Here is a 13,707-nt window from a genome sequence, read left to right as displayed (position 1 = left end):
ATTTGAAGAACCAAAACCAAAATGAAAATAAACTTAAAAAACCAAAATTTATATTAATTTAAAAGATTAAAAATATACATGTAAATTGTATAAAATAAAAAAAAAGGGGAAACAAAAAGAGGCTTGCGGGCCAACGGGCGGGTCCCCGCTTACCAGCTATAAATTACTCAGTAGTGAATGCCACACTATTTTAATACCAAAAAATCAATTTCTTTTTTTTCCAAAGAGAAAATCAATTTCTTTTTAACAGGAAGAAATAACAAAACTGCTACACGTTAGATGCAGAGACAAAATACAGGTGTCGTCTCATGATATGATAATACAACGGTTCCTGGGGGAAAAAGTAACTAAACAGTCCACCCTCGCTTCTGACGTTCCCAGGGACGATCCCCAGCTAACCACCTAATTTTTGGATGGCGTACATTTCTTGGAGAGGCACAGGGATCAAGTAGTGTAAACTTGGACCGGTAAAATTGCTGTAATCAGGCTTTACACATGCAAGGAGTCAGCGGGTTCTCCCAGAGGTCATAATTAGGGAAAGTCTGCTCTGGCAATCCAGTTCGCGTTTGGTGGGTAACCACGACATCTTCTACGAAGGTAGCCCACCCCATGTAGGGATCCCCAAAAGACTTGGACATTAGCCCCTTGTCCGGCTTGATTGATTTGAGCCGGTGACCCATGTATCTACGGGCCCCAATGATCAGTTTAGCAAAGTTGCCTCCATGGGTCATCACAAACACGTCAGATTTTAAGCATACTAAGAAATCCAGAGCTGCTAGGCTTGTCACGTGCTTTCTAAAAGGATCCAACTCCTCTTTAGTTGCCAACTCCTCCTTTGTAACCTGTTGTCCCCAAAAAATTAGGGGGGGGGGGGGGAGTGTAACGGTTAACCACATTGTGCCATGCTCAGTTTCAATAATCCATATGAAATGGGCAGGCCTTACCAGATTTGGAAACATATTCCTTAGGGGTGCCATCCGGTTTTGTCCACCATACACTTGTCCAGAAGCAACATAAATTTGAGTTTCCTTAGGATAACCCATGGCACGAAGGATCACAGCCACTTCTCCGGGCTCCAAAGGACATCGTCCTTCCTTTCGCTTCTGCAGGGCCAATTGCCATAGGTGCGAACCATTCTGCATTTTTCAACAAAGATGATATGAACAAGGTGTTGCAATTGAAGCTTCTTAAGCTTCATATCAACCATTTAACTGTACAGTACCTTGTACCGTCGAGGCCACTCCTTTTTCCTATACTCTGACATTTTAGCTTTCTCCTCTCTTGTCCCCACAAAATCACAGAACGACAGACCCACCATTCCTTTCTCAAACCTAAGATGAAGAGCCCTGTTCATGGAAAAGCTATTAGATAACTGACCAAAAATTAAGACTCAGCCATCTGCTCTATATGAGGAAGAAATTTCAGAGCGTGATAATTGATGAAACTTACATATAAGGATTTGAACTGCCAGTGCGGTTTCTCATCCTCGATGCCAGTAAATCAGCCATCTGCTCTATATGAGGAAGAAATTTCAGAGCATGATAATTGACTCTACATCTCAACCTGTTGATTTCTGGAGGAACGTTGTCATATCTGAAAAAGCGGAAGTGTTGTAATAAGAACATAAACAACAAAAAGCGTAAACAGTGGTGGATACCAAATATTTCATCCTTCACTCACCCAAGCCTGTCAACAAAAGGTTTCAAAGCCATCACCTTCTTCTCCTTGATTCTGGGCAGAACATTGTCAATGTAAAATTGAGCTGGTGCATATTTTGGAATGTTTTTCACCGTCCGTCTGAAAAACACAACATATTTCCTTGGTGAATCAAGCTGTTTGCAACCCAACACAGAAACATCACAAACCAGCCCCAAATCTCAAATTTACCTAGGCTGTCATCAATGGCAAGCATATCATACAGATAACTGTAGAAGGCTAACTAAAGAACAAAAGAAAAATCATCACAAAAAACATTTAGTCAGGGAACATGTAAAGTCCCATCTGCTCATCCAATCCTGTCATCTGCCCAAATTCACCGCCCTAATCATTCTACCAATAAACTGTCCTGTAAACGTTCAAGCAAACAATCACAACTACATAGAGCCATGTCTAGATGTCATTCGAACAACTGCATTGCACAATCTTGCACACTTTAGTGAGAAAACTAAATCTTAATTAGACTATTAGAAGTTTCAGGAAAAACAGCGCTTCTTCTCCTTTCTTTATCAGTGGATTATGACCTAAAATCATAAATCAAGGTTATGCTTAATGAACACGCAGTTACAACTGATTATCCTATTATTCGCAAGATCCAGAAACTCAATCAAAACTTGACAAAATCATTCTACAGATGACACAGCGTGCCAACAAAATACTGGCCCTTCAACAAATACATCTCTTTTAAGCAACTGAAAATTTACATTTTCAATTCAGTCAGATCCCCAATTCCCAAGATCCAGAAGCTCAACCAGAACTTGACAAAATCATTCCACAGATGAGACAGCATACCAACAAAATACTGGCCCTTCAATAAATCCATCTCTATTAAGCAACTCAAAACTTACATTCTCAATTCAGTCAGACCCATGGGACAGTAAGATGTCAAACCTTATACTTGTAAAGAGCTCTGTTTTATCAGTAAACCATGCAGGAATGTCACGGACAATCCGAACGTCATCCTTCAGATAGTCAATGAAGTGGTCTACATCAAAAATGTCTTCAAATTTCCTGCAAAACATGTAGCATATTATCTAGATGAGTAAGCCAAACCATAATTTCACACTCTCTATGATGCAGAGCCTTAGTTGCCAAGATGATCATAAAGATGAGATAGATGCAGAGGCACAAACAGTGGCAACGTGTCATGTAGGAAGAGTTATGCAATGAATGTTTGAATTTGGGTTCAAAACGACAAACTCTATTTGTTGTCAGTGCTGCTTATCTCAGTAATTGGAATATTATGATCATAGATGCAACGAGTACCTATGCATTAAGGGAAAACCAAGGTGAATCCCAAAGTGCCTTAGGACTGCAGGTGAGCTCGGAAGGGTGAATTCATTTGGCACTTCGCACAAATTTATGAAGCCAAAATTCTAGCCCTTAAGCCATAGAAGTACGAGTAGTCTGTCTACTGGAAAATGGGGATACATAATAAGACCGTGTTCGGTATCATGGAAGAAAGGAAGAAGGAATTGACATCATGCACCACTATACACTTATTATGGTTAAACAATTTCTATGCCTTTTTATTACACTTTTAAGCAGGGACTCACGGAGTCACAGGTCCACTATTTATCCATTCTTTCCTCCTTTTTTTAATTTCCATCCCCGCCTAATCTGTGAGTCTAAGTTTTTTACTTAATCTGTCGCAACTCAGTCGATCCAATCTAATGCAAATGACTGGAATAAGGCCAGTGACTTGAAAACCAACACATCATTCAGCAAATAGGTTGTTTATCCTATTTTCTGGCATCAACAGTATCTCTGGAGTAAAGTGTGTGGTGGAGGATTAAAAAAAAGGGGCGGAAAATGCAAAAGAAACAAAGAAAAGGAAAAGAAGAAGGAAGAATATGACTCGAGTAAAAAGTGATAGAACAGTTGGCTTGCCAAATGATGAAATACCAAGAGATATTAAATAGAGCTGTAAGAAGCACCTATTGATCAGTTCAATGTTTTAGTCAAAATATGGGAAGCCAAAACGACAACAGAATGCAGATGACTGATAAGTAATTGTTAAAAATACAATTCTTCAATACTTGAATTCTTGAGTACTTTGTATTTTATTCCTAGATTAGCGCATGGGAAATAGCAGTTAAATTATCAAGACCTAAAGATGAGAAAACTATTGGCAATAACTCACGTTTGGTCTTTCCAAATTTGGTCCTGCTTCAACACAGGCAAAATAAGAGTGGCATTCATTATTTTTGCAACAGCCACAGCATTGCATATCTGCATTTGGAAACATGACCCCATGTAAATTGAAAACCAGATATATTCACTAACATTGGCCACAACAACTGCACTGCACAACAATATCATATAATAACATGCAAAAACTGAACTTGCATTAGAAACAACCTTTAAATGGTAATTTTAGCTGTTCTGCACGCACAACATATTGAAAATATTACATATTACGGTACTGAGTTAAAGCTCTTATTTGAGCATGCAGAGGCTCCTTGAAACAATTACTAGGCACTCTTTTCTGTCTGTTAGACCACTATCTTCAGCGGATTATATCAACACACACACACACACACATCTTTGTACCATATAATGAACATTACGCAAAAACACCCCCCCAAATTATTTTTATCACATATTGTTCAAAGAACAATGACTTTAATAATAGAAAATTTTCCCTGGCCTTAACACATCACAGGAAAAAATGACTGCCATGTATGGATAAGACAAAAATAATAGACATACAAAAATCGAGAGGAAATTACAGAAACAGAAAATATTAAAGAAGTTTATCACAATACACAGATATTAACTCATACCGCAATTCTTTGCTGATTTAGACCACCTTCAGCATGGATGAAAATATAGCCACTTGTCTCATTTTCGAGAGGAAGTTCTGCACCAAAGTGTGATAGTATTAATCACAACAGCAACGGCAATGGTAATAAAAACAGCCACATGCTAATATTAATATTCCATCACCCCATGAAGGGTGGATCAAATAAGAAATATCAAAAGAAGAATGAAAGAAAAACTATTTGTAAATAACTTTCCATAGTGTGGTAGATGCATGGAACTCTTCCTTCATGTGCATGTGTTCTTGTGACAGAGGGGAGAAAGTGTTACATGAGAAGAAAAGTTATTGAACCTATCAACATTGTTTACAAGTAATTGCATCACAGTGATTATAGAAAAGAACCGTCATTAATTGAAATTACACATATCTTTCATCAGATTCTAATTGAAAAATGCATTGACAGTTTGTTGATATTGCTGATAAGAGAAAAAATAGTTTAAAATGCCCTTGATAATATCCCTGGCATTGTGGTTGGCAATTGGCAATTGGCATTTGGCAATGATGACGAGATGGTAACCTAAAAACACAGGAAGAGATTCCCAAAAAGAAGAAGGCAAAAAACTAGAAAACCTGAAATAACACCGTCCCGGCGCTCTGCACAAGGCTTCCAAGATGTTGTTGCAGAGTAAGGATTTTCCCAAAGAGAAGGTGATTCTTTGACCTGAAAAGGACACATCACGTGCTAAGTAAATGGACGGAGGGGAAAAACTGTGAGGCAATACACAAGGAGCAAGCTAATAATTAACGTGATAGTCCTTGATAACTTACACGGGGGCAGTGAAGAACAATCCCATCTTTTTTACATAAGTAAGGGGCATTCTACAACAAATTGAAGGCCAGATTAGTCGCGAATTTCAATAGAAAATACTTTTGAAAACATCAGCTAAGTTTATCATGGCAACAGTTCCATGAATTACTTTGGCAGCTATTCAGTAAGTATGGGCCAAGTATCGCTCTATGATGTGTTTTAACAAAGAAGAGAGGGGGTGGCGAAAAAATTACTCCCGCTTGTTCGCCCGGTGTTACGTGACAATTGGTTTTCAGGAAAAAAGACATAACACACGATAATTAATGCATACAGCATAGCAATGCAATTTGGTCATCCTTTGTTTTCCGCAAATTTTTTTCTCAGTAATCGAGCGAAAGGTTTAATCAAAAACAGAAGTAGTAGACTGACAAATAAATCGACAGCTGAAAATGTAGGAGGCAGCAGAAGCAGAGAACTCACCAATTTATTCACAATTGAAAATACTGTGACCAAACCGACGAGAACTAAAAGGAAAAGCAAAAAGAGAGAGATCCTGGAATTGTGCGAGGAAACCCTAGCATCGTCATTAAAGAACGGACACAGATGCTGGAAATGAGAAAAAAGGGGTCGATCACGTTCCTTAGAAGAATGACGGTCACGCTCGTCGTCGTCGTCGAGTAGTTGAGTCTCGGGCATCAGAGGCGATGAATCGCCGTCACGCTTCAAGGGAGAAGAAGTGGCTCGGCTTCCAAGTGAGCTGGAGTGTCTCAGCTCAGCCATGGCCCTCTTCGGACTGTATAACAGATTTGCACCCTCTGTTTTCCCAATCTGCTCCGCATCATTGCCGCGCACCGGATGCACCATGATTTGTCAAACTTATCCCCGGAGCCGGTCCATGAGGATTCAGATCCACTTCTAATACGCTTGCGTTATTAACTCATTTCATTTCATTCTTACAGGGACTCAGGGAGAATTCGGTTTTTTGTTAAAATTACAGAGCTTTTTTTTATATTTATTTTTTAGACCGACATTGTAATTCAATTTTTAACAGGCCAATATTCTACTAAATGAATTATATTACTCACAATTTCTTCATAACAGTTCTATGGCCATTACTACTATGAACCAAAAAAACATTCCGTTGCATCAATAAATTATGCATCCATATTGATTGTTGGGGTGACAGTTGCCGGATTTTCCCACCCTCTTTTCTCCTCTTCATTTTCTAGTTTAGATCAACATGTCAATTTTTAATAAAACTATTATTGACATATTAAATTATAAAAAATAATAATGATCAAATCAATATTATAAGACGGTAATAAAAAATAAAAAAGATTTTGTGGGGAAAAAAATCAAATCCAACCGTGAAAAAAAAGGCGTATGGATAGGGGAAAAAAATAGAAGACCATCGTTACCGCTTTACGGCGCCATCTGTTCCCAATTTACAACGGGAAAGGATTAAATGCATGTAATATAGTACTCCCTCCGTTTTTTATTATAAGAGACATTTGATGCTTATGGCATGTTTCAATATATAAGAGACACTTAAAAGTTGTCTCTATTTTTTTGTATTGATTTCCTATTTCACTCCTATTTATTTTGTCTCCCACTCATACTCTCTCTTCCTCCCACTTCTCTTTCTTTTAATAATTTAATTATTCTTTCATACTCTCTCCCCTTATTAATGGGGTATTGTTGGAAAAAATATTATACTTTTTACATATTAATTGTCTTCAACTAATTTTAACTGTTTTTTAATCAACGTAATTTAGTTATTTGTCTCTTGTAATAAGTAACGGAAGAGTAGCATTTTAAAATATACTAGTATTTATAAAGGCATGATGTATGTTCGAAGCGAATGCTAGGGAATTCTTACGTCGCACCTCATTCACAGGCCGGGCGAGGGTTTAAGAAGCCAAGCGGAGCAGACCATTGGTAAGCAGTGGTTGCTGCAACGTCCTTCACCGCCCTTGCACGAATGATCATGACGGAGACGGTGAGGCTTCGTCTCGTGTTCGAGGACCAGCACATGCTGAGTAAGTCAAAGAAGAAGGAGGGGCTCCAGCACTGCTGGTGTCTGCTAAAAACCCCAACCAACACTGTCTCCGATGTAGCCTCCTATATTGTCGACACTTTCCGCCTGCATCGGACCTGCCCCGATGGCATAATCCTCTCCGTATGTTCTGCACCTTTTGGATCCTACTCTCTGACTTTAACAATTGAAATATATGGATCCTTAATTTTGTGTGAAAAAGGAATGGGGCGATGATTTAAGAAAACACTCGCCTTCGTTTAAAGTCGAAGGATTAAAGTTCGGGTTTCATTTCTATTTTAGTAAACGCTAGAATGCTTACCACGATAAGCTTCTAATGGGCTTATCTATCTAAGACGTTGAGGGAGTTTGAAAATAAAGCTTCTAGGCATAATCCCAACGCTATCTGGAAATTAAAACGAATGTGCTGTAAGATATTTTGAAGCCAATCTGAGTTTTTGAGTGCAATCACTTACCCATACTTTGATCATTGATTCCCTTAGCTGGACATTGTTTCATTTTTAATATTTTTACTGCAGATGGATGGTTTTGTTTTACCGCCATTTGAATCACGTGCTATTTTGAAGGATAAAGACATTGTCTGGTGTGTTTATGGTCGACCGCTTCTCCAACATTTTATATTATTGTCATGGTAGTTTTTCTTACATTTATATATACAGTGTGAAAAGGAAAGGACGCACATCAACTGCTTCTGAGGCTGCAATGCTGACATGTGCACCGCAGGGGCATCACCGTGTAGAGCTTCCCAAGCTTCTTGCAAACGATATGTTTCAAGAGGACACTGGAGGATATAAAACCATGTCTGAAGAGGATAACATTGACTCATTTAAAGATACACTTTATCTTGAATCTAAATCACCAAACAATGCAGTCTCAAAGAAAAGAAAAGCAACAAAGAAGCTCAGGGATTCGAGGTTTGTTTCCCAATTCTCGTTAATTGTTATTAATGCAGGGCTGCTCTCTTATAAGTGTTTCAGCACTGCTAAAAGCGTCTTTTTCTCTTCATAATGTTCCTGAGTCCCATTTTTTTGAACTGTTGTATGTGACCGTACTCTTATTTACACAGCTACAACATTTCTCGGCTATTATCTGTCTGCTTTGTATTTAAACATCATAGGAGTTTTAAAATCATATGCTAAGCAATTTGGATAAAGTGGCTGTTGCCATTTGAAAGCAAACAACAGGTTTAAGGAGACGATGGAAATCAAGGTGTTATGTTTAGCCCTCCACCAATCTCGAATTCTTTTCCCACCAATTGCATGTTTTTTGCCAGGGAAATATTGAATTTACTAAAAATATTATGAGTGATAATTTTATGTCACTTAATCTTCTCTTTCTCCTCCATGTTTTAAAGAAACTTAAAAAATTTCTATCACTTGGCCTTATAGACAGCCATATAGTTTCAGCTTTATAATCTTAAGCCAGTATAACTTAAGCCTTTTATTCTGAATACTCAGGTTATTAGCAATCTTTTTCTCAATGTCCTTGTATATTTTACTGTGCGAGCATCTTCTTTATAGTTTGGGCACTCCCTTGTCAAATGCTCCCGTGCACTGCCTCTTATTTCTTGTTTCTAAGCATTGTCTGTTGTAAAAGAAACCAAAAATAACTCCTTTATGTACATATTATATACTGGAGATTTCAAACTCCATAGTCCTGTCAAACTTTTTAAACTTGTTTTAATGGCTGGAACATGAAGTTGCTGTGCCTTTTTTCATTCAAATCATGTTTCTTGTTGCAAGCTTTGGAGCTAAAGCACAATTTTTGGGAAGTTTAAACAGTATAACGGTTTTTTTGATTCAGGAAGAAGATTAAGTTATCATCTTGTGAAAAGTTGGCAGACACTCCTAAGGAACCTGTGGAGAACAATGGAAGCTTTCGAGTTTGTGGTATTCATCACCAATCAAGTCTCATCAATAAGGAAAATGGCAAGTCATCTAATTTATCCAGCCAAACAGACAAGTCAATGACCATTGAAAATCAAAAACAGAGTAATGGAATCAGTGAGCTTATGCCCAATGAAGCAAGGTTTGCATTCGTTACGTTGTGATGTTACTACTTTCAGTCCTGAATATAAGAGAATTTCTGTGCAGTTGTTTTGGTCCGAATTATTGAAATCTAAGAGCTGCATTAGTTACGTTATTCTAGTTATACCCCCTCATTAAATTGGGAGTAGTAATTAAGAATCATTATACATAAAATACAAGCTCAAACATTAAATTGGGGGCATTTGTGGGAAGAAATCTTTAATTTGTGACCCATTTAAGGAGGATAATGGTGAGGTAGTTACTTTTTTTCTTATATCAAGACCAGAGGTAGTGCATCCTGAATTTTTTCTAACTTGTACTATATTTTACTGTTGGCCGTTCTCTGAACAAGACAGTTAGCTGATAAGATGTTTTGATGGGCCTGCTGCTAAGTCTAAGGGCTGAATTTATAGTAGAAGGGCCAATAGGGGTGAAGCAGGCCCAAACCAAGTAAGAGATGGGAATATACAGCAAGGCAGAGGGCATAATGGGGAAATGGAGGCTTTCATGTTTCTTCTGGTGATATTTTATTCATTCCTTTCAAATTCTGTTTGATTTGCCTTTTTGTGGAATAATAGAAGTTCTCCTGTGAAGCGGGAAAATTATACATTGGCATTTTGAGTATTTGTCGTTTGATTCCTAGATTATTCCTGTTGAATCCTCGCTCTGATCCACTTTTAATCCCACACTCATGAAACGATGCTGGTTCCTTTTGTATTGTTAGTATAGAATATTCTGCTTTAATTTTTCTCTAAATTAATGTGTAGGTTCTGTCAACCTGAAGATGGTGGCAGAGGCAAAGTTGATGTATCGAATTCTCTTAGTGGAACTAAAAAGGTAACCTCTTAACTTCCACTACTTCAAATTGAAATGTAATTCTTGTTTCCTTTTAATCATACAAAACTAGCAAGTGTTTATAACATTATGATAATCATTGCAATATTTGGTCCAGGGGTATTCACTTCCATTTCTATTGACTTTTGTTTTTGGCTAGACGCCTAGCAGAAGTGCTCGACGGAAGAAAGCTCAAAGACAGTGGTTGAGGGAACAGTTAAAATTAGAAAAGGAAAAGGTATTCCTGTTTCATAATACCACCGCAGATGTGAATCTGCATTTAGCTTTTTATGTGCATGTTGGGAAGTGCTTTCATTTTGAATGCCATGTTGAATGGAAACGTACTTTTTATGGACGGTGTTAGTTTGCTATATTCTACTTCATAAGTTGTCCCCTTCCTATATATGAGGATTAAAAGCACATGTTAGTTTTCTCGAAGACAAGTAGCCTGAATTCTTTATTTGCGGCTATACTTTATCATTCTTTTAGGTCATTTTATTTCCTCAATTTTGCAGCTCCGTCAAAGTCCTTTGTCTGAAAAGAATGTGCAACAATTACCTGTCAAAGATAATAAAAGCATAACTTCTGATTTACATCGAGAACCTGTTGAAGAAAGTGATGCAGAGGATGATGTTGTTGCTGTGGAAATTAGGCCCGGGCACATACGCTTCGAGCCCCTTAGCAAAAGTTTGCTTCTCTTTCTCTGCTGGCTTTTAAAGATTCTCAAATAGCAAAACTTTAATTGGTTTAGAATGACTTTCATATTCTGATATATGCTTATGGTCTATTTGATGCAGATCTTGCAGCTCCCCAAAATCAATTTCCAATGGTTTGTTCATCTCCCCAGTGCCTGCCTTTCTGGGCTTTGTTTTACTTACGCTACTATAGAGTCAATGGAGTCTGATGTGATAATTATTAATTTTGAATGTAATCGTACCATACAAGTTTTGGTTGGCTCATAAGTAATGGAGAGAAGTCGGAGGGAGCTAGCAGAACTTACTAGGAATATATCCAAGTTACAATCAATCAAACTTGTTCCTGACAATCAATTTTATGGCTTTTGATCTTTTTCCCCTTTTGATTGTCGCACACGTTAGATAGAAGCTTCGTCCTTTGACAGTTCCTATGATACTTTTTGTTTTATTCAAACTTAAATGCTTGGAATATTTCAGCTTTGAAGTTGCATTACTTGCTATTTATTTAGTTATTTTTGGTATCAGGAGCTATTTTCCCTCTTGATTACTATATTTACTGGACGCTGACATGTCATCTGGATTCTTCAGGAAACGTTTAGGTGGAATGGAATTACCAACAAGAAGAAGATGCAGAAATGGGGTATAGAGAAGACTGTATCCCATAAAGTCGATTACTACAAACATTCCAATCAAGAGTGCTTCCGCATTCAGAATGCTGAAGAGAAAGAGGCACTCATGCCCGTAGACTTTGACAAGCTTATATCTTATACAGGCTTGCCTAAGGTTTGTTCTGATAACTCCTTAGTGCTCTTGAGGTTATTTATCATGCTCATAAGCGGTGGAGGAAATTAATGGAACACTGGAAGTGTGTGTTAGTCTTTATTTATTTACTTATTTTTGGTTGGCAAGCTATCTAGCTGTATTTTATTTGCCGTGGGGATTCTCGTTATTATTCTTTGGTATTAAGCAGTAACCTATGTTCCATAATATTTTTTGGCACTGTTAAATTGCTTCTCTATATGCTACAGGAAGGTGATGTCATAGCGTATCGTTTAATTGAATTATCATCATCGTGGACGCCCGAGATCTCCTCCTTCAGGGTACATACTAAGTCTGCTTTTCAACCAGCATACAAATTTTCTGCATAACAAGTTTTGATTTGCCACATTGATGTTCTTGTAGGTAGGGAAGATATCATGGTATGATCCTGACCCAAATAGGATTCGGCTGGAAGCAGTTCCAGAATATCCATTTGATTTTGGGAAGAAAGCAGACGAGGAGGTGTCTTCATTGCTGCCCGATTCATCTCCCTATGGGGAAGATGGTTCCCTGGAGGTATTTTTCATTGGAATTTTTGCTTTTATTTTGCTAATTAGCTCCCACAATAGCTATTCAGTGCTTAAGTTCTTGCCTATTGCCAACAGGGCACCTCAAATTGAATCTTGTGAATCGTGCATTTTTTATTTGGATTTATACACTTCCAATTCCGTGTCACCCTCACCATCTAGATTGTCTGATGAGAATATTTCTAGCATTCTAATGAAAATTCAGACTACTTTGCCAAAAATGTGAACCATTGAGTTGTAACAATTGTCAGTACAATTACAAACCTTAAAAGCTGATCAAGATGAGATATGTGCTATTCATATTTTGTGCCGTCTAACCTAGGTTAACGATCTTCAACCAAGTTATTTATGCTTATATTTTTGTGAGCCTTTTGTGAGGCGTAGTACAAAACATTGAAAAAGATATTTAGTTTGCTCCATGGGGTGTAGATCCTCCTGCAGAGCAGAATCAATGTATATATGCTATTGTGTATCTAATTTCATCCAGTGCATGAAAAAACACTTATAGTGAGATATTAAAATTGAATGATTCTTTTCTAACAAATAAACAAGCATGCTGCTCATTATTTGATAAGAGGATGTCCCTTCCTCAGATTGATTATTCATCACTCGTTGACGTGCGAGTGATCAAGCATGGAAACACAGAGTTAGCAAATGCAGTTACTTCCAGTAATGTCTCGGCTGATCCGACTAAAGCGACTAAGAGGAGTGGTGATGAACTTATGGATGACCAAACTGCTATACAAAGTTGCCATCCGCACAAAGAAGGTGAAGGCCATGCGCCTGCTAAAGGTAATGCCCGCCTCAGAATTCACAACACACGTTAGATATTTTGGTGGTTGGAAACATATTTGCGGCTTGATGATCTAAACTTGCGTCTCTTGTTCCAGTAGCAGAAAACAGGGAATTAAACGTGTGGGATGAAATTAACGAGGCACTAACTGCAAAGAAGGCCAAGCTTTCTCTCGAGAATGGATGGAATAAAGAGCAGAATTCAGGCTCGCGATCCTGGTCTCATAGATCTTTGAGATGCAGCGCGCTAGGTCCGACGGTGGCACTTTTAAGGGCGCAAGACGGACTTGGAGAAACCGACCAGCAATAGGGCTATGCATGTTAATCTTTGTTGTTCCCTTTTACGATATTAGATGCATTTTGCAATCCGTGGATGTATATATAACAGATCATCCGCAATGGATATCAAGCATCTTGTTCCAATCATAGTAGTGGCACAAAAGTTTGGGGGTCTATTCTTATAATCCATCCTTCGAAGATGTTATTGGATGCTATTGGAAGTGTATTTAACTGCTTTTCGCACCTTAGTAGCCAACAGGTTAGCCAGAAGCGTCCGGCTTCCTTTATCTGTCTCATGCCGAAATCAGTGCTAATTAAAAATGAAATGCCACCTTCAAATAAGATGACAAGCCTACACAGCATCATAGCCGATTCATAATTCTATTAACA

General features: G+C 38.0%; 2 protein-coding genes across 2 annotated transcripts; one reads left to right on the top strand and one right to left on the bottom strand.

Annotated features, from left to right (window-relative positions):
- Positions 1-212: 212 nt before the first annotated feature.
- LOC114733288 (protein PECTIC ARABINOGALACTAN SYNTHESIS-RELATED) lies at positions 213-6,196 on the bottom strand. The gene is made up of 11 exons (XM_028920732.1): positions 5,769-6,196; positions 5,309-5,359; positions 5,111-5,201; positions 4,503-4,579; positions 3,860-3,948; positions 2,608-2,727; positions 1,681-1,797; positions 1,450-1,593; positions 1,223-1,346; positions 945-1,136; positions 213-842 (listed from the first exon to the last, which is right to left on the bottom strand). Exons 1-11 carry the CDS (start codon positions 6,150-6,152, stop codon positions 483-485), a joined length of 1,749 nt encoding a protein of 582 aa, XP_028776565.1. The 5' UTR covers positions 6,153-6,196; the 3' UTR covers positions 213-482.
- A 971-nt stretch (positions 6,197-7,167) lies between these two features.
- On the top strand, positions 7,168-13,604 carry LOC114733265 (coilin). Its single transcript, XM_028920695.1, has 13 exons — positions 7,168-7,467; positions 7,863-7,927; positions 8,004-8,258; positions 9,148-9,372; positions 10,139-10,208; positions 10,366-10,443; positions 10,721-10,892; positions 11,003-11,034; positions 11,489-11,683; positions 11,929-12,000; positions 12,083-12,235; positions 12,840-13,038; positions 13,137-13,604. Exons 1-13 carry the CDS (start codon positions 7,270-7,272, stop codon positions 13,346-13,348), a joined length of 1,926 nt encoding a protein of 641 aa, XP_028776528.1. The 5' UTR covers positions 7,168-7,269; the 3' UTR covers positions 13,349-13,604.
- The last annotated feature ends 103 nt before the right edge of the window (positions 13,605-13,707 follow it).

Source organism: Neltuma alba, unplaced genomic scaffold, assembly GCF_004799145.2.
Source record: "Neltuma alba isolate B1F8T4 unplaced genomic scaffold, ASM479914v2 tig00012991_pilon, whole genome shotgun sequence".
In the NCBI taxonomy this organism is placed as follows: domain Eukaryota; kingdom Viridiplantae; phylum Streptophyta; class Magnoliopsida; order Fabales; family Fabaceae; genus Neltuma; species Neltuma alba.
The sequence above is the reverse complement of the archived record's forward strand: the minus strand, read 5'-3'. Positions and strand labels throughout refer to the sequence as shown.